This window comes from Scleropages formosus, chromosome 24 (assembly GCF_900964775.1).
Source record: "Scleropages formosus chromosome 24, fSclFor1.1, whole genome shotgun sequence".
Classification (NCBI taxonomy): Eukaryota; Metazoa; Chordata; class Actinopteri; order Osteoglossiformes; family Osteoglossidae; genus Scleropages; species Scleropages formosus.
Window position 1 is genome coordinate 12584967 of NC_041829.1, and position 27551 is coordinate 12612517.

At 40.9% G+C, this 27551-nt stretch overlaps 2 protein-coding genes across 6 annotated transcripts; both read left to right on the plus strand.

Annotated features, from left to right (window-relative positions):
- The first annotated feature begins 569 nt into the window (after positions 1 to 569).
- Positions 570 to 14177, plus strand: LOC108918914 (guanylate-binding protein 1-like). 2 transcript variants are annotated; one of them, XM_029248777.1, is made up of 17 exons: positions 570 to 679; positions 787 to 1011; positions 3482 to 3606; positions 4562 to 4677; positions 4854 to 5026; positions 5560 to 5778; positions 5959 to 6281; positions 6879 to 7080; positions 7172 to 7299; positions 7958 to 8067; positions 8553 to 8746; positions 9000 to 9242; positions 9710 to 9990; positions 10317 to 10520; positions 10958 to 11060; positions 12321 to 12514; positions 12722 to 14177. In XM_029248777.1, exons 2-17 carry the CDS (start codon positions 822 to 824, stop codon positions 12854 to 12856), a joined length of 2940 nt encoding a protein of 979 aa, XP_029104610.1. In that variant the 5' UTR covers positions 570 to 679; positions 787 to 821; the 3' UTR covers positions 12857 to 14177. The 2 variants fall into 2 exon arrangements, with proteins under 2 accessions (XP_029104610.1, XP_029104611.1); XM_029248778.1 differs by having other exon boundaries at positions 790 to 1011.
- Positions 14178 to 16412: 2235 nt separating this feature from the next.
- Positions 16413 to 27234, plus strand: LOC108918915 (guanylate-binding protein 1-like). 4 transcript variants are annotated; one of them, XM_018726542.2, is made up of 13 exons: positions 16413 to 16490; positions 18140 to 18199; positions 18728 to 18917; positions 19594 to 19783; positions 19869 to 19996; positions 20095 to 20204; positions 20564 to 20757; positions 20994 to 21236; positions 23133 to 23413; positions 23671 to 23871; positions 24833 to 24935; positions 25349 to 25542; positions 26423 to 27234. In XM_018726542.2, the coding sequence occupies exons 3-13, from the start codon at positions 18876 to 18878 to the stop codon at positions 26552 to 26554; spliced, it is 1818 nt and encodes a 605-aa protein (XP_018582058.1). In that variant the 5' UTR covers positions 16413 to 16490; positions 18140 to 18199; positions 18728 to 18875; the 3' UTR covers positions 26555 to 27234. The 4 variants fall into 4 exon arrangements, with proteins under 4 accessions (XP_018582058.1, XP_018582059.1, XP_029104612.1 ...); XM_018726543.2 differs by having other exon boundaries at positions 18764 to 18917; XM_029248779.1 differs by lacking the exon at positions 16413 to 16490 and having other exon boundaries at positions 18108 to 18199.
- The last annotated feature ends 317 nt before the right edge of the window (positions 27235 to 27551 follow it).

The window sequence follows — 27551 nt, forward strand, 5'->3', positions numbered from 1 at the left end:
GGTTACAGTTAGAAACAAAAAAGTAAAGCGTAGCGCCGTCTCCAAAGTCCGCGCTCTAGCGACTCGATCCCGCTCCCTTCTTGCGTGTTTCGACTCGCTCCCGGCGCGAGATAAACACGTGACGTAAAAGCGCCGCGCTGCGCATGCCGTCAGGTTTCCTTACATAGCTTCCCTTTACCGGAAAGGAGCGTGCAGTACATGTAATGCACCGAAGTAAACAGAAATAAAAATTTTAAAAATACTAAGAGAAAAAGAGACCAACATGAAAATCATATATATATAGTACACGGACTGGCATACAGAAACACCCTCCCGAATAAAAATAAATAAATGAAAATGAAAGGGGCTCGTAGTACAGCTGCTTTCGCTTTCACAGTGGGACCGTTGTACACTTTGGGCTACTAAACACACGTGGAAGGTGAAATCCAGAGTCCGTACGGAAGTGATAAATAAACTAAGATCGTTTTGGAGAACATTTAATGACGTGTAAACATTAGACTAGGGTTTGCGCTGATTCCGCCCCACAACAGGCACTGACTGACTGGCGACTGACTGCTCCAGCGACAGACTGAGCGCTCGGTTACTTTCGCTTTCGAAGAAGCGCAGTGGAAGAACAGCCGCACTGAGCCGCCGGCTTTTCACGCTACATCAGCCGTATTCCGACCGCAAAAACGCACAGGTAGGACAATACTTTTACTTTGACTTGAGTAAATGTAGCAGGATAGACACTTCTGCCCTTCGCCCCGGGAAGTGGCTGTTCTGATCGCCTGTTGTTTGGTCCGTCAGCAGGAACTCGGTACGCGCTCGCCGGTAGCGGACACATGATGATGGCAGCGCGCAGCGGCCCAGTGTGGCTCGCCGACTCCCCCGCCACCACGGGGCGGCTCAGGCTGAACCCCGACGCGCTCGGCGTCCTCGCTGCTCTCTCGGGCCCGCTCAGAGTTGTCGGCATATTTGGACCTCGGCAGTGTGGGAAGTCGTACCTGCTGAACTCTCTTTCTGGAAGCACAGGTAGGGGATCATTATTTCACTCACGCACACACAGGGCTGAAACCGCTTGTCCCGAGCAGGTGGCGGCGAATCGGAGCCTAAGTTAACCCAGCAACGCAGGGCGTAGGGCTGGAGGTGGAGGGGACACACCCAGGACTGGACGCCAGTCCATCGCAATGCACCCCACAGTGCCCCACAGAGGATTATTCCATTAAATTCAATTCAAATTATGGGGTGCTCTTCCCACACAGTGACACAGAGCACTGAGACAAACAAATAAGATAGTTGACTATATACCGGAGTAAAACATTATTTGTACAGTTGTTAAAGCTACCAGTTTTGGAGTGCAAATTTTCTATTTCCCAGCATAAGATAAGAAACTGGTACTTTCTTGGCCTCCAGTGTCATCTTTCTTTCTGTATTGACCTTGTTCCCCATAGTGTGTCAGTGTGTTTGGATTCAGGAGGTACTTTTATGCTGGATGGTGCGTTCTCTTTCTGAAAGTCTTATGTCCTTTCGTTTTCCTGTGGCTCCTCAAGTGTCCTGCCCTCATGCTCTTACTGTGGGACTTTTCTGCCATAGATTGCCAGGTTACCCTGGGTGTACCACACCTTACACATGTATGCATATGCTGGTTGACTCTGAGTCACCTGACTGAGCAGCTGCTAAGGATTTGGGCGTTGGTTTGGTTTTCACCATTAATACAATTACATTTATTTAGTGGAAGTGTGAGGGAGCACAGTGGTGCAGCAGGTTTGGCCTGTGCCTGCTCTTTGGCAGGTCTTGGGTTCGAGTCCCGCTTGGGGTGCCTTGTGGTGGGCTGGCATCCCGTCCTGGCCTGGGTGTGTCCCCACCCCCTCCAGTCTTGTGCCCTGTGTTACTGGGTTAGGCTCTGGCTTGCCGCAACCCCGCTCGGGACAAATGGTTTCAGTCAGTGTGTGTGTGTGTGTGTAGTGGAAGTATTTTTTACAGAGCAACTGTCAATGTTGAGCTCATCAACAATTAAACTATTTTCCTATTGCTGTAGCTTGGTAATTTTTACTGTGTCAGTTAAAGGTAAGTACCTTGCTCAGGGGTATTACAGCATGAGGTGGGATTTCAGCCTGGGTTCTTCAAATGCAAGGTGGCACTTCTGACTATTACACTACCTGCTAACTGTATTGATTGAATATGCAGGCTAAGTGGCCATTGCTTGTGTTCTTAATAAATGGCTGGCTTGACTGCTACTAATGAATACACACACACACACACACACACACACACACACACACACACACACACAATGTCTACAACCACTTTTCCCAAGAGGGGTTGCAGCAAACCGGAGCCTAACCAGGCAACACAGGGCGCAAGGCTGAAGAGGGAGGGGACCCACCCCAGATGGGATGCCAGTCCCCCGCGGACTCGAATCCCAGACCAACCACACAGCAGGTCCCAGCCAAACCTGCTGCGCCACCTCTCCTCCCTTTACTAATGAATAAGCTGCTTTTTTTTATTATTTTTATAAAGAAAGTCAGTGTAGCACAATGTGTAAAACTGCCTCGTCTGAGGGAGTCCAGGACAAAAGTAAAAAAAGGCTTTTGTTAAAGCCATAATCAAATGTCAGTCATGGCATAGGTTTGCTAAATACAATTTTTTTTCAGTCATATTATACTGTTAAGACAAAGTCTGACTGAAGAATGCACTATGAATAAATACTCAGCTTTATCTGCCATCAGCGCAAAGCTTACTTTAACATTTGTTACCAAGGACTACATCAGGGGTTCTTAACCTGGGGTCCACGGATTTCAGGGAGTCCTTGAATGTGGACGGGGGGAAAAAATGCATCTTTATTTTCACTATCCTCTAAGTATTTAGCATTTCCTTCTATTATGATTGTACACAATGTTAATATTTTGATAACTGTATTTCAGTATAAAAGTGTTTCCTTTGTAATCATATGCATTTAAATGCATTATTCTGAGAAGGGGTCCATAGGCTTTATCAGACAACAAAAGTGGTCCATGGCAAAAACGATTAAGAACACTTGGAATAGATGTTGATTCATTCCAACGATGCCAGTTTTATCCATCCATCCATATGAATTTTCAAGCTGTGTATTCTACTGAGTGTGGTGGTGGTGGCAATACGCTGGGCAGGAGAGACCATATTTCAGTTTCTCTGCTATACACCTTCTCTTGGGGATCCTCAAATGTTTCCAGGTCATCTTGGAGATAGAACTTCTGGGATCTGCTCTGCTCTGTTCCACCCTGGGCTTTGAAATGGCAAACCTTAAGGTTACAAGCCTGTGTCTTTAACTACTACATTCCCTACCTTTACACTGATATTTTACATTTATCAATTTAGCAGACAGTTTTCTCCAAAGCGATGTAAAAAGTCAGGCAAAGCAAAAAAGGCATTTCACAGACAGTTATAGATGATACATACCTGCTGATTTATGTACAGATATTTGTGGTTTATGGCTCTTTGACATCTTCTACTTTCCCTGCAGATTTCACTGTGTCCAGTGATGACTGCTTCAAGACTCCTATTATCTTTATGTCATGCCTGCCAGACCCGCAGGATCCAGAAACCACCCTGGTATTACTGGACTCTGAGGGCTTTGAGGGGGACATGGTAAGATGGGGTCATATTCTGGACCACAGATATTTAACTGGGTAGTGGGTTGCATTGGGTCTGCATTTCACTTTCACACAAAGACCTCAAATTTAGTTCCATCAGACCACAGGGTCTTCCAGAATCTGTACAGTGCCAAAGAAATGTTGATTCCTGGACAGTGTTGAGTTTTGCAACTCAGTTTGTGTTGAAGAGGGCCTTTCAGTCACTTCATAGTCAGTTGACCTTTTCATCTTATTTCGTCCTTTTTGGCAAGACAGTGTAATCTTGGCAGTTTCTGAGTTGAGGCATTTTTCTGTTTTGTTATATGGGCTCAACTTTGTGTTCCAGAAAGTTTGTAGTGTTTCCATTCTTTTTATAACCTTCTGTTTTTTGCATAATAATAACTTTTTTCAAACTTTTTACAAGTAGTTGGTTGGCTTTCATGACAGTATTAACTGATTTGATCAGTTGTTTCAGTTGTGAGAGCTCAGTAAGTAATATTTATTTTCCACTCATGCAGCTGAACAGAAGTAAATGGTAATTCAGCTCAGGTGGACCTCATTTATGCTTCAGTGTGATTTAAAGGTCCAGTTAAGGTTAATACAAAGGGTTGATGACTTATCAGTTAAGTCCTTAAGTCCTTATCAGGTTTTAATTTTTAATGCATTTATATAAACATCAGAACACTATTTTCATTTGAAATTATAGCATTGCTGTTGTTATTATTAGATATTAGTAGGGTACTCTTACTGGAGCAATTCATGGCTAGTGCCTTACTCAAGTTTGGGATTGAACTAAGAATGTTTAGAGTGCAACACACTGGATTTACCCACTGTGTGACCCTGTAAAAAGTTATGTAAAATGTCTAGTGTAAGTAGTGAAAGAACATGAAAAACCAAAATTGTTTTGTTATAATAATAATTATGGTTATTTATTCCACCAAAAGTAATAAAGCTACCACTTCTTAATTCAGCAGGCACTGGAGGGTCGTAGCTGCAGCCCTGTCTTCACCCTGTGCCTGCTACTCAGCTCGGTCTTCCTTTATAACACCTGGGGCCCAGTGAAGTGTGAAACTCTGGACCAGCTCCTGTATCCTTCTCTCTAGCAAAGGACATTGCAGCCTAGATCTGCTGGTGTATCAAGCAATTAAGCAGCTAATGAGGAAGAGAATGTGTCACCAGTCCTATGGCTATTGCTGTTGTTGTTGATGATGATGATGATGATGATGATGATGATACTTGTTCCTTAATAACCCCTACCTACAGTCATATGACTTTTTTGACAAATTTGGTCACATTACCTACGGATGAACAGGCCAAGGAGACCTTCCTCCCGGAGTTTGTGTGGTGCGTGCGAGACGTGGACCTGGTTATGACTTTTGGCAACATCCAGCTGGTGCCAGCTGACTTTTTAGATTCTGTGTTAAATGACATTCAAGGTATTTGTCAACTATGGTTTTGCTTCTCTTTCTTCAATGTGGTGTTATGTTATATAGGATTTCCCCACTGGCATTTTTGTCACTGATAAAAGAAAGTTTCACATCTCTTGGAATTGTTTTTTACTTTTATACTTTTACCATAAACAACCAACCATGTAAATTATTTAGTTTAGTGTTGTAACGTTCTGGCCTGACAGGCATTTACATTTACTCATTTACATTTATTCATTTAGCAAATGCTTTTCTCCAAAGCGATGCACATCACAGAGAAAAATACAATGTGTGTTACAAAACCATAGCTTATTAAACATTGAGGAGACCAATGTAAATACTTAATGTTTTATTCACGTGATGGATGGATCAATATCCCTCGGACAGTAATTTATTAGTATCACCCCAACAGCACGAGGGCTCATTCCATAGTCTAATGGTTCTTGTCAGATAATGTAAACCTTATATCAACTTACATTTCTTGAGACAATAAAATCAGTGTTTTAATGTTGCCTGTCTCCAATGTGTATTCTTCCTCCCAGATCAACAGTCTCCATCTGGCTTCGTATGCCAGATATTCCACAGATCCAGAATGAAGCTCTTGGATTTCTGCCGTCCGAAAGCAAATGTTGAAGACCTTGTGAGCTCTTCCTCATCTGAGCTTAACCCTTGTTTCATAAAGCAGACAGAAACCCTGAGGAAGTTAATTTGCAGAAGTAAACCAAAAGCTTTCCCTGATGGACACAGTACCAATGGGAGGGGTGAGCAGCTCCTGTGATGCATACTATCCACAATTGTTTTTATCAAGCCGTTCTTGGTTAAAGAGATGCTGTGTGTGGTCAAAATGAAAAATATGTTGGACTTGTACCCACAGAATCTTAGAGACTGCTTTCAACCCTGAGGTTGTCTGATTGTTGTGGCTGCTTTTTGTCTTTCATCAGAGCTTGTAACCCTGATGGAACAGCTAGTGGACTGCATATCCAATGGGTCCGTTATGGATTTGAGTAATGTTACTGAGCAGTGTGAGCCCGTGGACAATACAACTACTGTATCACTGAGAGATCAGAGTAATACAATGAATAAAGTTGAACTCTCAGATCACTTGAATGCACCTTTAGAAGATGATCACTCAAAGAAGGCATTACTACTAGAAAGAAAAAATCCCATGGTAGAAACGGTGACATATCTAAGTCATGCTGAAAGAGGTTCATATATTCCTGCATTACGCCCAAAAGATCAAGAACCTGCAGCCTTGGAAGATGAGGCAAGTGACTTGTACGCTGCAGTGGATGCATACTGAGTGGCATGATAATTATTCTGTTTCTTCGCTATTACTTTAACACTGAGTTACTCTCAATTGAATACAATTATGCAGCTACGTATTGTGCTTAACAGTCGTGTATGTTGCAGAAAAATAATGAAGTAGCGGCCCTCTTGAGACCTGAAGTGACAGACCTCAGAATACGATTGCATGTTCTTTACCACTTGCATCATTACTGATGACAAGAAAATTCTCACAATGTGTTAACAAATGCACATTTTTATTTGTTCCTATTTACATGCCACAGAGTAGGTTACATATCTGATATTTAGTCCAATTCAATGTCTACTTTGGTAAAGATGTCAGCTCAGTTAGGGTTAGGTAATTAGGTGTGAAAATAATTAGGTGTGCAAAAATTTATTTTACTTCTGTGTATTAGCAAAGATGTCTGTAAATTCATTGCTCTTTTGTGTAGTATTATATTGTACTCAATGTATGTGAACAAAAAGTTGGCTCATGGTCTCCTTGGTTAGGAGACGGAGTTGTGGGGGAGCCTCAGTTCGTTCCCTAGCTTACTATGCTTCATTGGTATGTTTGTAGCTCCAGGTCAGGAGTGAGCCTGTGGTTATGCAAGCACCCATCTGCCTGATAGAGAATTCAACCAAGAATGAACTTGTAACTAATCAACAAGCCCTGAACATCCTGAGCTCTATCAAGCAGCCTGTGGTGGTGGTGTCCATCGTGGGCATGTACCGCACCGGCAAATCCTACCTCATGAACAGACTGGCTGGGATGCGTAAAGGTATTTATTGTGTTTTCCTCTAAATCTGAAGTGACACACCCAGCACTCAGTGATTCCTTTTGTTTAGACAAAGCTCTGGTTCTTGCTTCAGGATTCTCTCTGGGCTCTACGATTCAGTCTGAGACAAAGGGCATCTGGATATGGTGTGTTCCGCACCCTGAGAAGAAAGGCCACACCCTGGTCCTGCTGGACACTGAAGGACTGGGAGATGTGGAGAAGGTACTGTAGTCATGTCTATGGGCCAAAGAAATATTCAAAGTATCGGTCTGACTATTCTTGTTTGGAAGCTTTGTGTCATTAAATACTTGCATTTTTGTAATGCACCTCTTTCTTTTCAAGTACATCAGTTGTTCTTTAGTAATAAGCTTTTTTAAAACCATATTTATCAGTTGCACAAATCAGTTGAGGGGCTTATCCTCCCAAATATTAAGTATCAATGAGCAAAATGTTCATACATGTTTCACAGTTTTTCAGAACTGTCGAATTTATTATATACATTTACATTTATTTATTTAGCAGACGCTTTTCTCCAAAGCGACTTCCATTGAACTCTATGTAGTGTTATCAGCCCACACACCTTATTCACCAAGGTGACTTACACTGGTAGATACATTACTTACAATGGGTTACTCCTCCATACATCAGTGGAAAACACTCCCTCTGTCACTCACACACTATGGGGGAACCTGAACAGCATGTCTGTTATATAAAACTATATATTTACAAAAATGTGTTTTAATGACCACATACTTAAATATATTTTAATTAGCAGTCAAAGCCAAAGTTGTAGTTAAAGTTAATACAAACAGAAGTAGTTTAGTGGCGTAAGAGGTTGACCATGAGTTTGTGTGTTTAAATAGGATTGTTTTTGTGGCAGGGAGATCAGAGGAATGACCACTGGATCTTTGCCCTGGCTGTCTTGTTGAGCAGCACTTTGGTGTACAACAGCACTGGGACTATCAACAACGATGCTGTGCTGAAACTGGAGTATCCTGCCCAAGTCTTACATGGCTTTGTTTGGAAGTACAGTAGAATGGCCATAACCATGTAAGAGATAAAAATGAGTCTGTAAATTGAGATTGGCATTAGCAGCATGGAAAGGTCTTCGTATCTGTCTGTGTCTGACCTTTACTGCAAAACTGAAAATAATTTAAGTGTACCTTTATAAACATCTGTGCAATAATTGCAGTAATGGTAACAGTGAAAAAGGATGTGCTTAAGAGGACATAGCCAAATCTGAACTTGCCAAATGGGAATCAGAACCACTCACTTTTTTGGATCTGACAGAAGTAGTGATTCTGTCTTCAAGTGAAGGTGTGATTGATATACATGTATAACCATTCCTGATGTAATGGGACTAATTTGCTCTTATGGGGGAATAATAATTCCAGGATGAAAAATTTGTAAAATTTAGTAACTCCTTGCCCTTGAGACCCTTTTTTTAATTGACTTCCTCAACAAGTGTTGACCAGATATGTTACTGAGCTGACAAAGCACATCAAGGTAAAGTCCAGACATGAAGCAGAAGATGAGGCTTCTTCTGAGTATCTCCGTTTCTTCCCCTCATTCATTTGGGCCGTGAGAGACTTCACTCTTGATCTCGAGGCCGATGGGAAGCCGATAACAGCTGACGAGTATTTGGAAAACTCCCTGAAGCTAAAAAGTGGCAAGTATACAAGCTGTTAGTAGACAGCAGAGAGCAGCCCACTTGGCTGAAGTTACTGGGAAATATCTATGGGCATAGATCATAGTCTATAGATTTACTGGTTGGTGCGATTGGTCCTGCTAAATTGCATTTGCATACGTAAATATCGTGATCTGTCCAAAGTTAGTTGTTGTCTTGAGGTGGAATTGCTAGAATGTTCTCTTCCATTGACTCATTTTTTTTAATATCCTATCTTTCATTTCTTTGCATCAAGGTTACTCTAAAGAAGTGTTGTCCAGTAACAGCGCTCGACAATGTATTCGGGATTACTTTCCCAGTAGGAAGTGCTTTGTGTTTGACCAGCCTGTCCAAAAGGAAAAACTGAAGATAATTGACACATTAGATGATACTGAGCTGGATGCCAACTTTGTCAAGCAAGCTACTGAGTTCTGCACTCATGTTTTTAACAACTCCCAGGCGAAAACTATCAAAGGAGGGATAACAGTCACTGGCAGATGTAAGTATTAAGGACAGCTGTAAGGCTTTCAGACTGCTAAAGTATATTATTCTGTAAATCATTGTTAGTGCAGAAGAAATGTTTATTATACAGCATCAATCAAATTTACATAACTTAAATTTTGTTGTATACACGAAGACCGATCTATTTATACATTACCATTAATGTTTGTTTGAATGTGGGCTCATACAGATCCTTTATAATCTAAAAATTGTGTTGTGGGTGCTGTGTGCTTATTACATAGTGTTTTGTAAAGTGCTTTATTTACTTTTGGGCAACAATACTTATTCTAGTATAAACCAGATTACAGACCAATGGAAAGACTCTGGACTGTATGAAACTATTCATTTTCAGAGGCTACGGAAGAACCTGAAACTATATATATTCAGAGGTACGGTGTTTAAATATAGGATGCCTCTTGCACAGAATGAATTGTACATTGTTTGGTCTTTTCTCTTGTGCCCCAGTGTTGGGGAACCTCGCCGTCACTTATGTGGACTCCATTCGGAGTGGGCAAGTTCCTTGCCTGGAGAATGCAGTGGTGGCCCTGGCTCAGATTGAGAATTCCAGTGCGGTGGAGAAGGCAACCAGCCTTTACAGGCAGCTGCTGAAAGAGCGAGTTGTTCTGCACACTGAGACCCAGGAGGAGCTCTCCCAAGCTCATGAAGGCTGCTTAAAGGAGGCACTGGAGCATTTCATGAACCACTCCTTCAAGGATGAAGATCAGCGCTATCAGAAAATTCTAATGGTTTGTTGGTTAATCGGTCCTTGTTAATGAGATGCTCTTCATTTGGTAGTGTGGCGTTCCAACAAATGGACCCCCACTCTCAGTATACAACACTTGATTATCTGCCATAATTTCACAAATATCTCAAAGACACCTCACACATCAATCAACTGACCAGAATGTGAAGAAGGTTGAAAATCAACAAATTAGATAACGTTGTAAATAGTTCCAGGTCTGTGGTGGTTAAAATCCTACACAAGTGCCTTTGGATTATCTAAAGTGTAAACATTTAACAGTAATAATGTTCAACAAGAATGACCCTAATCTGTAGTTTCCTTTGTCTACAGGAGCATATAAAAGAAGAGTATAAGATGATTTGCCAGACAAATGAGAGCTTCTCCCAGAATTTCTGCACCGCTCTGCTCCTGCAGCTGGAGGAATCTATGGAGCCAGAAGAGTTCTACATGAGGCCTGGAGGTTACCTGGACTTTAAGACTGACATGGAGAAATTTGTCCAGATGTACAGATCAACACCTGGCAAAGGGATCAAGGTACCACTGTGATCCACAGTTAATGTTAAGCAATATTCCTTTGAGCATGTCGCTCAGCATGTGAATAACAGGCTCCTGGTGCTGCTTTACAGCACTGAAACCGTCGACATGTATTTCCAAACAGTTCTAGTCAGAAATGTCTCTCTCCAGTGCTTTTTAAGTACTATGACTGGCCAAACCTTATATAACGAAATTTGTAAACTCAGCGACTTTATACTCAAAAAAAAAAAAAAAAGATGAGATACATGTCATCAGTAGTAGTCTTTTCAACCTGATTTATCACACAAAGACTTGCAATGACTGATTTTAGGTCCTAAGGAAACGGTAAATGAAACCCAGTGACTCATTCTTGATAATTGGCTTCTTTTCTTTTTTGCTTTCCGGAAACCTTGACATCTTTCTGTATCAATTAACAGAAAATGAATTTTATTTTTCAGGCTGAATTGGCCTTGGAAGAATACCTCACTGGGAGAAATGAACTAGGCAAAGTAATTCTCAGAGCGGACAAAAATCTCTCAGAACAACAAAGACAATTAGAAGGTGAGGAATACATCACGGTTACAGCTAGCAGTGAAGCTGAACATTGGACACTCATGCACTAGTTAGAAGATTTGTTCCTTAAGATTTGTGTTAGGTGAATTTCCATGAAACAAGCTGTCATGTATATAACATTTTATTAAAAGAATTAACTCGAACTGCCAATTGAGTAATAAATTGGTTTTGGCAATAAGTTGTAATGCAAACAATGTAAATGAAACTGCATGAAAACACTGAATTTACATGCGTACTTTAACTTATTTATATATATTTAAATGTAAAATTTTATAACTGTCCAAAATCCTTTAATTATATTTAATTGCATTCTGACGGGTTCTCTGAATGACCCTGTTGTCTAATGTTGGGGGACTAATGTCATCAGCTCAGTCTGGCCTGGGATGCTGTATTCCATGATGTACCTTAAAAGGTGTAGTGTAACACCGCCACAGGGAGATGGGCGTATTTCATCATCTTAGTGAGTCATATTCACACGCACTCCAAATCGGTGTGCGCAACAGACAGCGGCGGAACCAGGTAGGCGCTTTTAGTGCTCGTGCTCTTTTATTCACCCTGGTGCAGGGGAGGTGACACAAGGCAGGGGGGGAAACGGGGGAACCGGGAACAGGTGTTCCGGGGTAGGGCGTCGGGAACCGCCGCGTCGTCCTGGGACTCGGGATCGAGGGCGGGCTCGTGCACGGGATTTGGGGTCGGTGTTCAGGGGAGCGTCTGTGCCTCTCTCTCTTTTCTCTCCCCTCACTGGCGGACCCAGGGGAAGAAGTAGAGCCAGCAATTAGTCCCAGCTGTGGGTGTCTGACCTCGGGGCCCGCCCCCTTTCGTCGCCGCCTCGGCGTGTTACAGTGTGCCTTCCCTCTCTCTGTGTGTGCAGTATTAACACATCCAACCATCACTTAGTGCCACCATTAAGGTTACGCAAATGACACATTTGATTAAAATGTTCAGGAATTAAAATACCGACAAACGGGTCACAGACTGTCTGATGAAAGTTAAGAAAATAACTGATGAGAGGTGGGGATTGTGGGGTCCTTTGCTGCAGTGATGACTTCGTTTACACACCTAAATACACTTGAGAAAAACTTACTGCCAATTTTGACAGCTACGTTTCAGCCACACTGCTCCAGATAAGTGTCACCTTAATTCTAGTTAATAATAATCAGGTTTATATGATGAACAGCCCTCTGTAGGTCCGTAAAACGTGGATTGTTGAACACTAACATCACTACGGTTGTCCCCCCCCCCCCCCAGCGGAGCAAGCCCGTGCTGAGGTGGAGAGATGCAAAGCGCTGGCTGTCGCACAGCAGAACGCAGTCATGGAGAGGAGGCTGAAAGACCAGCAGGAAGCCCAGCGGGAGAATGAGAGGCAGTTGAGGGAGAAGCTGGACAGAGACTATAGATCAGCGCTGCAGGAACACAATCGTGTCCTTGACCAGAAGCTCAGGGTACTTTCCCCACTTGTGCTCTGGCTGCATCAGCCTCTTTATGACTTTGTCATTGTCAAATGTACAGCGGGTGGGAAAAGATCTTGGTTTTACAAATGCTCAATCTTTTTTGTTGTACTACCTTTAAATAAAACCATAAAATGTTGTACATGCATATGTCATTTTGCGGTGTTCCGTAACTGACCCTGACGTGTGTTGTCTTTGAAGGAGCAGAACGCCCTGTTACGGGAAGGGTTCAACAAAGAGTCGGAAAAGCTGCAGGCTGAGATTAATCGACTGCGAGAAATGACAAGACCACAGGAGAGAAGTGGCGGGGGAGGAAAACTGTGTGTCATTTCATAACTGCGTACAGCAGAGTGAAAATGTTTAAAAATAACATTTAAAGTAAACAGAGGGAAAATTCTTCCCATCATACTCTTTGGTCTTTCAATTAAAGTGTCATCACCAGCATAGGTATGACTTTAACAGTAATACTAGATTGAGTGTGCATGTAGCTAACTAGCAAAGTTTCAAGGTGTGGGTTCTACAGTGATCAAGTGAAAAATACAGCTTTACTAATGGAATTACGATGCTTTGGATAGAAAGTGGTTAACAAATAATACAAAAAAAAAATTTGCTGCACGTTTTATTACATCAGGACGAACCTTCTAGAGAAGAGTGGGGAAACTCCTCTTGCAGGTATACCCTGGGGTGACAGTAGGACTGAGCATGTTTTCAGAATATTTGAGTTTTGCTGATGTACTGCATTGTGCACTTCAATATAATATTAAGAAGTTACTGTGTAAGTGTGGCTCAGTGTCTGTCACTGGCTAGTATTTTATGTTGGTTAATATGTTGTCTGCACCATTTAAATGGCTTCAATTTAATTACTATAAAGGAAAATACCATGCTAATTCACTCAATGAAATCTACCACCTGACCTTTAGACCCAGTCCTTACTAAATTACTTAAAGCCACAATTTCTGTTCTCACAGAGACCATTGTTAATATCATTAATACTAGTTACTTAATGGCTATGTTCTGAACACTTTTAAAGTCACACTTAATAGACTTATTAAAGAAATCAAATCTCAGCTATAATGACCCAATTATAGGCCTCTTGCTCCCATTTTTACTCAAAATTCTGGAAAAGATTATGGCTTCCCAGACTGTAAAATACCTTAATCATTTCAGTCTGGTTTCTACCCGAGTCTTAGCACTGGAACAGCCCTCACCCATCTTTTTAATGATATTCTTATTCACTTACTCATATTAATGAAATTCCTGTCTCGTCTGATGCTGGTTATGCCTCAGTCGTGTTGCTACTGTGCTTCAGTGCTGCACATTTGATACTGTTGACCATAGTATTTTATTCAACAGATTTGAATCCCTGTTTGGAGGTAGCGGCACTATGATGAAGTAGTTCCGTTACAAACTGTTTACAGTTAAATAGTATTAAAATCTGATGACTGCATCCCTTCATTCTTGTCAGTTGTTGAATATGGTGTGCCTCAGGGCTCCATGTCAGGTCCATTGTTGTCCTCATGCTATATGTTACCATTAGATCATGTTAGTCGTAAGCAAGGTGATGAGTAAGTTTTTACTGACATGCTGATGACACATATTTTGTTTAAGCCTGATAACCCATCACATATTTCATTTTTAGCAAACTATTTTACCATTAGGGGGGTGTGGTGGCACAGTGGGTTTGACTGGGTCCTGTTCTCCGGTGGGTCTGGGGTTCGAATCCTGCTTGGGATGCTTTGTGATGGACTGGCATCCCGTCCTGGGTGCGTCCCCTTCCCTTCCAGCCTTACACCCTGTGTTGCCGGGTTAGGCTCTGGAACCTTGCATGGGACAAACGGTTACAGATGGCGTGCGTGTGTATTTTACCAATAAAAAAAATTACTCATTCATGATTTTATATCTTTGAATGCCAGTAAAACAGAGGTATTTGTGGATGGTGCTGCTGAAACCCTTGACAGTCACATCAATCTTTACAGTCCATGGATTAAGCTTCACACGTACAGAATGTAAGGACTTGTCATTTGCGTTTCATGTTGCTACACTGATTAGGTCATGTGAGGGGGGTGCGGTGGTGCAGTGGGTTGGACCGGGTCCTGCTCTCTGGTGGGTCTGGGGTTCGAGTCCCACTTGGGGTGCCTTGTGACGGACTGGCGTCCCGTCCTGGGTGTGTCCACTCCCCCTCCGGCCTTCCGCCCTGAGTTGCCGGGTTAGGCTCCAGTTCCCCGCGACCCCGTATGGGACAAGCGGTTCAGAAAGTATGTGTGTGTGTGTGTGTGTGTGATTAGGTCATGCTTCCTTCATTTGAGAAATAAAAAGCTAACCACACACTTAAACCAAACTAACAAGGCCATGTCTCCTTACATATTGACAGCTACCTCCCATTACTAGCCACCTGCCACTAATTTTACCAACCACTACACACCTCCTTCTGACCTGTAACCCCAATTACTTTGCTTTCTTCTCAACCAGAACCACTAACTCACCTTCTCAGCAGTTTCAGGCAAGTCCTTCACCGCCACCCTTAATGAACAGCCTGTAACACCAAATTCCCCCAACAACAAGGTAGTTGATTTAGCCACAAACCCCCTAACATCTACCCCTACCATCCATAGTCTCTTGCCTCTTTCACCAGATCCTACATACTTTAAAAATTCCTGCTCATATACCTCCCCCATGGCGTCCTCAAACGGTACAACAGGACTTTGGAGAGACAATTCAACTGTGCTTATGTTAGATGTTGGTTTTGCTTTCGCTTTCATTTGTTCCACTTCGGGGGTTTTGTCAACTCATTGTCATAGTTTCATTTTCACTTCTGTGAAGAGCATTGTTTGTACTTGTGTACGGTTACTAAGAGAAGGAAACTTAATTGCAGAAAAGCCAGCCAAAGTTGACCGCTGCCAATTTGCAAACCCAATCCTTAAATGTAAAGGAAAAGCCAAGTGAGGTACTGCTCCTCTTGAGCCCTGGAGTGACCTGGGTGTGTTTCCTTTTCACACTGGTTTTATGTATCTTAAGGGTTTTTACGTACTTGTCATGACATGTCCTATATATGTATTGATTTTCGTTTAAAATGTAACTTTTTGTAGGGACTTTAAATTAAAGTATTTAGCGAATGTAGTACGGCGGTTTTAACTGTGTCGAACAAAGACTCTTAAAATAGCAGTGCTGAATGGAGAATGACAGTGCCGTTTTCCGAGGTACAAAATAAAAACCACTTCCGCAACAAGCTACTTTTATTATGAAACAAATCACACACAATACCAGAACATTAATTCAGAACAGTCAACCTAGCCAGGGGGAATTTTTTTTTTTTTTTTAAAAAAAAGGGAAATAAAACACTCCAATAACCAAATATTACATCAAGACCTTAAAATTATCACAATAAGAAACAGTCTTAATAGCTTTCTTATCACATTCCTTGATAGTGTCAATGTACTGCTTAACTTCTTTAAGAAAAACAGAAAATAAATTTTGATCTGTGTAATATGATATTTAGCCAAAATGATTCATAAATTAATGATATAAGGCTGTTTCTCTGTGTGCTTATCAAAACGAAAGAACCCAAACAGTACACATTCATAATACAAAGCAAAATCCTTACACAATTTAACAATAATAAATTTTGAGACATCTCCAGAGCTGTTTGTATAACGGCAGTGCCAAAAGAGGTGAGGCACCGTCTCTAGGCGAAGGCTACAAAAAGAGCAATTTACATCAATCCCATCCTTGAATTTTCTAAGAAAATTCTTGACAGGATAGAATTTGTGTATAATCCTGAAAACAAGCTACTATTCTATTCACTATATTGTGAAAAGTTACAGAAACGTCACATACATTCGCTAGATGTGCGCGAGCGAGGAGGAAGAAGTAACTCAGAGGCCACTCCCTGCACGCGGCGCGTGATCGATTGTGTTCCATCATGAGAGACAAAAGATAGATTATTTGCTGAATAAGAAGACTCATTTTCACGGTAAGTCGCCCAGGGAGGCCGTACGTCCCTCAAGGGCAATTCGAGTATAAACCGCGCAGCAGGGAATCGTCGGTTTTCACACACAGCGCCCGCGATCTGTTACGTTGACTTGCTATGGAGTCGTTGCAGTTTCGCATTCCGTCGGTTGTACGGTTGTTGCACTGTACAGTTAGCCGCGGTGCTCGCGCTCAGAGGCGCGCGGACCAGTGGTGTCCAGCAATTGTGTTGTCCTGCATCGTGGGTTTTAAATCTATATAAACTACGAGGTTCCAAAGTTTAAAGCACCGCAGGTACTGAATACTTATCATGCAGATATAGCATATTTAAGCTTTCTTAATATTTCCTTAGCTATAACTGTGTCATCTTAAGTAACTTTGACCAGTGTTTTGAAATTTAATAGGTGTATGATCTGATTATCATAAATTATGGTCGTCTCGAGGCTCAGAGAGTGTAGTAGCCTTCCGCCGTCGTCGGTAGGTTACATCACTTACTTACTCTGTTGCTGTTATCTGGAGTTCACCTCTGCATACTGTTGCAACAGAGAACGACAACCCCCCAATCCACATATTTCAAAATACTGTATATAACCGAGTTTGTTCATACCATGAACATAGACGCGGTCTGTGGTCGAGACGTGTCTCCCCTCCTGGGGGAAACGTGGTACTGAGATTCCGCATTGCGAATCAGGCAGCGATTGAAAGCGTTCTGATCCAATGGCGTTGAGCATTATCAGATTGACAGCACTCTAGCCCAATGATGTCGGGGGGGATGCACTGAGGGGGCCAATCATATTTTAAGGGGGAGCCGGTGCCATCCATTTGGATACGGACCTGAGGGCAAGAGAATTGATAATCCTCACACAGTGCATTGGTAAGGATGAACTTCAACAAAAAAAATTTTTACTGAACGCTTGTTCATTGCCCCGAATATAAACGGAATAAACTGTAGACATGAGAAAATCAAACATGATCATGTTCATTTCCTACTAGTTCTGATTTCACTTTCATTTTTAGTAGGTCAAAGTGTCTTAAAAAAACAGTGTCTGTGGAAATGTAGTGCTACTGGTTATTTTGTCTCTGTTCTGCTGCTGGGCAAATAAAGTGAGAACAAAAACTTCATAAGGAATCACTTTGCTCAGTCTACCATGATGAGTTGAAGACTTGTAGTCAGTGTGAATGTAACCATATTCTGGGTGGTTTTAAATCTCAGTTCATTTTATGTAGCCTCTGAAATCCAACTGTAATGAATTATAGTACATGGTCTCTGAACAAAAGTGTTATTTTTTTGTCCTTAAGGACAGACCCTACCTTGGATGGTTTGTGATCAGTTAAGTAAGGGTGTATTCTAGGTAGGAAAGCTTCCCTTTTTCATTTATATATCCTTGCACCTATGTTCATTGATTATTGCTTATGTATTTTTACTTGCGCTTATGCAGATTTTTGGCAGACTGTTCTGTTTTGTGGAAAAAGGATGTGCTCCAAGGGTATTTCCGGAAAATTTTTCAGTTAGAAGCATTCACTTTCAGTCTTTCTCAGTTTCACTATGAGTTCTCATCAGGGTCTTTATAACTCAGCTTTGTAGACCTACTTTCATTTTCTGTATTCAAAAGCTTCGGCACAAGACTTATGCCCATGATCTGATTTTAACAGATTTTATTTGGATTTCACTAACTTGGACTGAAAAACTGCAAAAGGAAGAGGTTCTTACAGGTATGTACTTTGCCCTCTGATCCTCTGGGTAAAATTTCTCTTTCTATACTGTATATATAAATACAGTTGTTTCAGAATAGTATGTATGTAAAATACCCCCTGTAAAGTGCAATAAGACAGCATTGCGGCATGTACTTCGGGAGATGCACTTGGAAAAAATGTCTTTCTGGGTAGATAAAAATGAACGGCTGGATCTCAGGTGGATGTGGATATATTTGCTTCATCTATGCTTCATTGTCATTCTGAAAACTATAATACCAAAGATGAATTGAACAAAATTGCTTAAGGGGATGAACTGAGAATTATAATACAACTTAGAGATAGACAGGTCGTGTCCTTTCACGGTTGTAAACAATAACTCAGCTGGTAATTACTGCTACTACATACATTTATGTGTTATAGTATTGTTCTGTATTACTAGATATTGCTGTAGAGCATTACTAGAATACTTTAATATTTTGTAGATTTTTTTCTTGTCAATGAAATCCTGAATCACTTGATTATGAACATATTTCTATACATGCACAGTGAATCCCACGCAATTGCTATTGGACTTCCTTTCAGCGACAGGCAGCTGTATTGACTGTCTTGTAGCAGCAATCTGTTTACTGCTTCAACTCAGACAAGAAAACAAGCTTGCAGAGGTTATACTAACCAGGCAAAAATTACGTCAATAATGGAAACATTAAGCAACTCTCAAGACAACTATCACAATGAGGTATGTGAAGTAACTGGTTGATTGTTTTACTCCTGTTCTACCTTTTTGTTTCCTGGTACCTTAAAGTTTCGGTGCATTTGTTTAGTGGCTGAATTGAGGCAGAGCAAAACTGTAATATACATTAAAAACAAGTTTCCACAATACGTATGCTTCGAAGTGGGAGAAATTTGCTAAAGAAGAATAATCACCTGGGATGATACTTCCATCAGTATTATGCCCATTTTCTTCCATTTTGATTCACTGTTTGTTCATAGCAGGATGGCAGTGAGCTGGAGCATATTAGTGATCTGCATTCAGTTTCAAGTTTTTAAATTATTTTTTGCAGGTCTATGACACATACTGTTTCACCCATTTTTATAGCTAGATATTTTGACTGAAATTCAAACATTCAAAGCAAGATTTTTAATATTGTAAAATGGTTTTTAAAAAATGCCTCACGCTCCATAATTGTTAGGTTCAACTTGATGGAAAACTAAAAAGTTGTAAAATATTAATTACTTCATAAATAATTATATCTTATGTGAAGAACATTGACTTCTTTCCCTATTTCTTTACCTCTCCCATGAATCCACTGAGAAAAAAAGGACACATCAGACTTCACTCCTAACAAACAACTTTATGGCGTTATTGGGATTTAAGTAAATATTTTCCACATTGTGGTTAATTGTGCCTGCAGGAAAGGCAGTTGGAAATGGCTGAGCCCATGTGCCTGATTGATAGCACAACAGACAACAACCTTCATGTCAACCAGGAAGCCCTGAACATCCTGAGCTCCATCAGGCAGCCTGTGGTGGTGGTGTCCATCGTGGGCATGTACCGCACCGGCAAATCCTACCTCATGAACAGATTGGCTAGGAAGCGTAAAGGTATTTATTGCGTTTTCCACTGAAGCGACACACCCAGCACTCACTGATTCTCTTTGTTTAGACAAAGCTCTGGTTCTTGCTTCAGGATTCTCTCTGGGCTCTACGATTCAGTCTGAGACAAAGGGCATCTGGATGTGGTGTGTTCCGCACCCTGAGAAAAAAGGCCACACCCTGGTCCTGCTGGACACTGAAGGACTGGGAGATGTGGAGAAGGTAGTGTATTGTAATGACTAAATGAATGAATGAATTTAATATGAACAAACAGAACCAGACTTTCCTTAAATAGTGATGTGGTTTTGTCCTTACCACAGGGTGATCAGACACATGACACTTGGATCTTTGCCCTGGCTGTTCTTCTAAGCAGTACTTTCGTCTACAACAGCATGGGAACCATCAACAATGAAGCTATAATGAGCCTGCAGTATCCTAGCAATATGATGCAGAACAGCAGTACAGGCTTTAAAAGAACATTGGATCGCTTCGCTTTTGCAGTCTTTTCACAAACAGTATTGTACAATATTATATTTTTAGCTCATAGTTGCTAAACCAGAAACCAGAGCATGCAGAGGAAACCCACACATAGAACATGCAAACTCCACTCAGAATGAACTGGCTTAGAACTAACTTATGTCCAAACAGCTGGTCATTAAATTAGAGAACAATGCTACCTGCTGGGCAGTCATACCACCTGCCAATTGTATATATATGTGGGATAAATTAACTACTCTCTAAACCATGAAATCCATACCTGTCCATTTCCTCAATGGGTGCATCTTATAGCTATGTGACTGAACTAACTGAGCACATCAAGGTGAAGTCCAGCAGGGAGAATGTTGAGGAAACTATGATGGAGTATGCCCGCTTCTTCCCTTCCTTCGTGTGGGCAGTGAGAGACTTCACTCTGGAGCTGAAGATTGATGGACAGAAGGTCACTGCAGATGAATACCTGGAGAATTCGCTCAAGCTGATGAAAGGTCAGTGTACAGTGTAAAATGTATTATAATATTTGTCTATCTCTAATTATGAATAGTTCAGTCCTTTAAAATGAAAGGCACTTAGGAATAAACTTTCATATTACCTTTGTTCAAGATTCAGTTTGCAAACACAAGAACTGTGTAGACACAATCTCTCTTTTTGTTCTTCACTGAAAGTGCAGAAAAGCAAAGTTTGCAGGGAAACTTGTCTGTTAATTAATTTATTCTTTTTTAAGGAAACTCCGCTCGGATCATGTACAGCAATGCCCCGCGAGAGTGCATCCGAAATTACTTCCCTGTTCGGAAGTGCTTTGTGTTTGACCAGCCCGTCTACAAGGACAAGTTGAAGATAATAGAGCAGCTCAATGATGGCGACCTGGAGCCTAACTTTGTCAAGCAAACCTCAAAGTTCTGCAGTTATATTTTTAGCAATTCAAAGGTGAAAATGCTTTCAGGAGGAATCACTGTCACTGGAAACAGTAAGTTTGGAGTATTTCAGGAATAATTGATAGCAGTGTTAATTGTCCCCCTCCACCCTTGCCCCCTGTGTTGCCGGGTTAGGCTCCGGTTGTCCGTGACCCCACTTGGGACAAGCGGATTGTGTGTGTGTGTGTGTGTGTGTGTGTGTGTGTGTGTGTGTGTGTGTCGCGCGCGCGCGCTGTATTATACAATCTACAGGTGCTGCTCGATTAATGATGGGGTTACGTTCTGATAAATCCATCGTAAGTGGAAAAATCACAAGTCGAAAAACAATACAGTACCACACCTCCTGAACATCATAGCCTAGCCCAGCCTACCTCAAACATGCTCAGAACACTTACCATAGCCTACCATCGTTCACATCATTGCTACAGAGACTGCGAGGGTGGTTGAGTGGATACTGCGGCTCGCTGCCATTGCCCAGCATCATGAGAGAGTGTCATATCGCATATCACAAGCAAGGGAACAGATCGAAATTCAAATTTCGAAGTAAAGATTCTACCGAATGTATATCGCTATCATACCATCGTAACTTTGAAAAATTGTAAGTCGAACCATTGTCAGTAGAGGAGCATCTGTATATCAAAAGTCTATACACCCTTATTAACATTTCAGATTTTGTGGATATAAAGACTGAAATCAAGCAGACCAGATCATTTTCACATTTAAAAAGATCTTGATGCAAACAGTACTTGGGGGACAAAGAAAAGGATGACTTTTAGGAAGAATAGTTGAAAATTAAAACCTTCAATGCCTTAGCTGTGTAAGTGTACAAACTTTTTAACTAATACTTTGTGGTAGCTTGAATCTATTAATTTTCCTCTGTCTCAATCAGAGGCACTGTCACAGTTAAAGAAACATCTCCATAACATGATGTTGCCACTACCATGCTTTACATTAGGCACTGTGTTGTTTGGGTGATGAGCTGTGTTGCCTTTACACCAAACATATCTTTTGGAATTGTAACCAAAACATTTGACCATGGTTTCATCAGACCATAGGATATTTTTCCACATGGTTTTGGGAAATTAAACATACCTTTTAGCAAATGGAAATGGACGTGAGATTTTTTTTTTTTTTTTTTTTTTTGCAAGTGATGGCTTTCGTTTTGCCACCCTACCCCACAGCCCAGCCTTGTGGAACATATGAGAAATGGTCATAATATAGAGGAAGTGGCCACTAACTGCAGTAAATTCTTGCGGTTTCTTCAAGGTTACCGTTGGCATTTTGGCAGCCTTCTTCATGAGCTCCCTCTTTGCAGATATGAACTTTACAGGAATCTCCTGATTATTTTCAAAGTCCAAGTGGTTATATACTTCCTCCACTTCTTAATGATGGCCTTGACAGTATTGCATGATATATTTAATGCCTTTGAAATGTTTTATATCCCTTTGCCAATTTTTGCCTTTCAGCAATAAAGTCCCAAAGAGCTTTTAATAGCTCTTTGCAAACCATAATTATTCTTAAAATTCCAACAAGAAACCTTCAGGTAAATCCTTCAAGAGCAGCTGATAATTTAGGGCAAATCGGAATCATTTCTGATATTAGGTGAATTCAAATGACCATTGTAGGGGATTTGCAGTGTGAATGCTTCAATTAAGCATTGTAAAAGTTGTGTAAACTTATGCAACTAAGGCTGGCCCTGAAGGTTTTTAATTTATATTATATATTTACAAGAATCATTCCTTTTTCTCATCACTTAAATGTTGTTCATTTCAAGATCTTATTGATAATAAGATATCTTATAAAATAAGATATAAAATGTCTGTCATGGTTTATCATGATTTTAGTCTTTACATCAGCAAAATCAGTAATTTTAATAAGGGTGTATAGACTCAGATATTCGTTATATATTGTCTGATTATTTCTCTGTTCTTCCTGTTGTGTTGTTCCAGTGCTGGGGAACCTCGCTGTCACTTATGTGGACTCCATTCGGAGTGGGCAGGTTCCTTGCTTGGAGAATGCAGTGGTAGCTCTGGCTCAGATAGAGAACTCCAGTGCGGTGGAGAAGGCACATGCCCTCTACATGCGTCTGCTGGAAGAGCGAGTTGTCCTGCACACTGAAACGAGGGAGGAGCTCTCCCAGGTTCATGAGGGTTGCCTGAAGGAGGCACTGGAGCATTTCATGGACCACTCTTTCAAGGACGAAAAGCAGAGATTCCAGACTGATCTGATGGTACGTATATAGCTTGTTTTAGTGTCAAACTGAACCATTTTTATAAACATAAAGCATTCTACATTCATGGCTACAAATAATACTTAAGATTTGGAATGTATACAATTTCATGTTATCAGGATTAGATTCCTGAGAAGATTAAAGTTCCAATTAGAAGTCATTAGTGGTTTTTTTTCCCTCTGGTCAATTGATTTACACACCAGGACCATTCCCATTTCTCATTGACATTGTTCTATGGCGTCTTGTTTTATTCATAGGAACGTATCAAAGAGGAATATGGGAAGAAGTGCCATGAGAATGAGACGTTATCTTTGAAGCACTGCACTGCTGTACTGCAACAGCTGTGGCACAACCTGGACCACGAGTCATACATGAGACCAGGGGGGTACTCTGACTACAGGGTCCAGGTGGATTCCCTCATTCAGAACTACAGAGATACACCTGGCAAAGGAATTAAGGTATTATTCCAGTTTAAAATGGCTCACCAAAAACTTTTCAAAACAGGAAAATATTCAATGTACAGTAATGAAGGCAGGCAGTACTAAATAATGTAGATTGAAGAAAAATACCAGCTCAATCATTGACACTTTTTTATTATGTTATCAGAGTTGAGTGAGGTTAAATTCATCCATTTACATTTAGCTGATGCTTTTCTCCAAAAGGACTTAAAATGTTAAGGTTACAATTACTTACCCATTTATACAGCTGAGTAATTTTACTGGAGCAATTCAGGGTAAGTACCTTGCCCAAGGGTACTACAGCCAGAGGTGAGGCTCGAACCTGCGACCCTTGGGTCCAAGGGCAGTTGTTATAACCACTACACTACCAATCCAGTCTGATAGTTTATGCTGTAACAGTGTTAGAGTGTAGCCTAGCCTACATACCCCTAAAAATTAAAAGTAGGCACTTACTTTTAGAAGATTCTTTTTGTTGGAATTATCTGTTCCACTGTAAATACAGGAACTCTTTTGGAAAATCTGCTTCTGTCACCATCACCTTACAGACTGTGGCAGGAGTGTCAAAGCTTTTTGTCCAACCTGTAGGATTGGGTGAAACAAAATGCTGTAATTATGTGCTATATGAACTGGCACCAATAATTAACATCAAAGAATTAATCAGCCTATGCAAAATTACATAAGTACACCCATCAGTTTTGCAGGGGAGTCACATATACAGGCTAACACGGGAATAATACTGAATCAGTATACCGCACTTTTGAAATATTGGTAAATATACCCTCAATAACATACAATGGCTAAAAATTAAACATTCCCACCCTGCTGGTCAATGTTTCTGTGCTTGAACAAATATGTAAAAAATCATCCTAGTGTCTAGAATCCCATTTGAAAAAAAGAGTTTGACACCCCAGCTATATGGCATTTATCCTGTATTTACAGCTGAGCGTGTACTCTGTTCTAGGCTGAACATGCTTTGGAGACCTACCTAAAAGACAAAAAAGAACTGGGATCATCCATCTTGATGGCAGACAGGAGTCTCACAGAGAGGCAGAAGCAGTTAGAGGGTGAGTCCATGTCTATGAAAGTTTGAGCTGTTTGTGGAAAAGTCCTGAGTCATGCTATAGAATATGCTACAAAATATGCAGAGTTACCCAATGTACACCTGAGGCCATAGTAACCACAGCCCAAAACATGCTGTAGACTGAGCCACGCCCGTCTTTTTGTATAAACAAACCACTGTCCGGAAAGTCACTCTGTTGAGGCATTTCCCAGTGCGCTGCTCGCTACTATTGTACTCGCACAAGAATAAAGGCGAAGCTGAGTTAAAGATGAGATGCGTGCAAAATTCTTCAACACTGTCACTGAACAAGTAATATACTACATGGTAGAATCTAAAATGCTACAGTAGCTGCTAGAGATGCTCTTAGGTGTTCACTTTCATAGTAAAAATACTGGGATGCCTGGTTTTGCCTACCAGAGGAAAAAGCCGGTGCTGAAATGGAGAGATTTAAGGCAGACGTGGCCAAGAAAGAACAAGAGGAGCTGGCTAAAAGGCTGGAGGATACTGAAAAAGCCCATAGGGAGAATGAACAGCAGCTGATGGAGAAAATGGCGAAGGAACGTCAAGCCATTCTTGACGAAAATCAGAGGATGCTGGAGCAGAGGCTGCAGGTATTTGCTACTTTCCTTTAAGGCTTCTATTCCATCACTGGAGCTGTGAAAATGTGAAAAATTACCTAAAGGAGTTTGTATTTTAAGTACTGTATTACAATACAGGTATGCCACAAGTGTCAGGTGTCACTTGTGAATATAAGTATTTAAGTTTGAGCATTTGTTGTCAGCATCGGGCCCTAAAATTTTAGCAATGAAATTCATATACATTTCCACAGTTTTCACAAATTTTAAACTTTAAATGAACTGAATTGTGAATGGGGGGGGGGGCGCAGCGGTGCAGCGGGTTTGGCCGAGTCCTGCTCTCTGATGGGTCTTGGGTTCGAGTCCTGCTTGGGGTTCCTTGTGACAGACTGGCGTCCTGTCCTGGGTGTGTCCCCTCCCCCTCCAGACTTGCACTCTGTGTTGCCGGGGTAGGCTCCAGCTTGCCGCAACCTCCCTCGGGACAAGCAGTTTCAGACCGTGTGCATGTGAATTATACCTCATTTTTATGGCTCTTCTATATTTGTCATTCTTAAAATGACAAAATGGAAAAAGTCATAACTGTCAGAAGTGTAAAAACAACCTAATGATACTTCATTTAAAATATGGACACATTTCCCAAAAGTTAGAAGTACGGATTTAGTATAAATATGTATGAAGATAGTTGCATTCTCAATTCATGTAATTTTTTTGGAAGTTCATTTAAGAACAATAAAACTTTCAAAGTTCTAAGTTAGCATCTGTCTGCAGAGTTCTGTTTCTAAGGGGATTGTATTCCTCATACATTTCAATATCACTCCTTTGTCATTCATGTTTCACTTCCAAAGAAGCACCGTGCCACTGAAATGAAGCTATGACTTGGCTAACTACTACTCTGTTTCTCTTAACCTCTACACAGGAGCAAAAGAAGTTGATGATGGAAGGCTTTGACGTCAAGGCTGAGGCCATGCGTTCTGAGATCCAGTCCTTAAAGCATCAGATAGCAGCATCCCAGAATACAAGCAGAGGGGGGGGCTGCATACTTCTGTAGAAACAGCTGGAATAGAAATAAGTTCACTGCCTATATTACGTTTTGCAGAATGAATACCACACCTTTAATTAGGGAGCTTCTACATCCTTGACTTGTCTGAGATAATTAGTGATTATTTAAGTATGCTAATGAATTAACAAATGACCATGGACTAATATTTAAAAGTACTTAAAGTAATTATTAAATGCAACAAAGTTGCTCTGAAAAGCTGTTTCTCTGCTTATAACTCAGCAATCCACATAAATGATTACAAGGTATCCAAAAACCATTTTAAGTGATTCTTTCTGTACAACTTCATATATTTTCTTCTAGTAACTCACAGTTCATCAGTTGTGAAGGTTTTTCTTTTTTTTGCTTACTCAGCTCATGGCAGATGCAACCCAAGCCATGTTGAGAAGAGTGAAAGGTTCAGGATATGAAATCTAGCCAGGAAAGAAAATGCTATGCTAGACGAGCGATCCTATTCATTTCAGTACAATCTGCTTGCGGCTAGCTAAATACGAACAGACCCACTTCAAAACAGTGCCCCTTAGTTCAACCAGAGTTTCAAGTCTACTGAGTATAATACTATGGTCTACAATATCAAACACAACACTCAGGTCAACAACTGAGATATGACTAGCATTAGAGGAGATGATAGCATAATTAAAAGCATAAGTGAGGGCTGTTTCAGTGCTGTGACCAGGGTGGAATGGACTGAAATTATTCAAATGTATTATGATGATTAAGGCATTTTACAATTTTGGATAAAAATAGTAGATTAGAGATAGGTCTATAATTACTTGGGTTATTACAGTCAAGATACAGTTTCTTTAGTAGTTGGATTCCCTTGCCTTTTGGTTGGAAGTTTTCTTTTCCTTTCCTCTGTGGCCAGTTGGCTTACTTATAACTTTAATATAGTTATTGTAGTAGTTTAATGTATAGCCAACATTTAACTTGAATTATGTCTCTGGTGCTTTGCTCAGCGGTCTGGGTCACTGTGTTAGAAGAGTATTCT

Coding starts and splice junctions, on each gene's coding strand:
- LOC108918915 (XM_018726542.2), top strand. CDS start 18,876: ATGGAAACATTAAGCAACTCTCAAGACAACTATCACAATGAG. Junction 18,918..19,593: donor AAGACAACTATCACAATGAG/GTATGTGAAGTA, acceptor TTGTGCCTGCAG/GAAAGGCAGTTGGAAATGGC. Junction 19,997..20,094: donor GACTGGGAGATGTGGAGAAG/GTAGTGTATTGT, acceptor TCCTTACCACAG/GGTGATCAGACACATGACAC.
- LOC108918914 (XM_029248777.1), top strand. CDS start 822: ATGATGATGGCAGCGCGCAGCGGCCCAGTGTGGCTCGCCGACTCCCCC. Junction 9,243..9,709: donor GATAACAGTCACTGGCAGAT/GTAAGTATTAAG, acceptor CTTGTGCCCCAG/TGTTGGGGAACCTCGCCGTC. Junction 11,061..12,320: donor ACAACAAAGACAATTAGAAG/GTGAGGAATACA, acceptor CCCCCCCCCCAG/CGGAGCAAGCCCGTGCTGAG.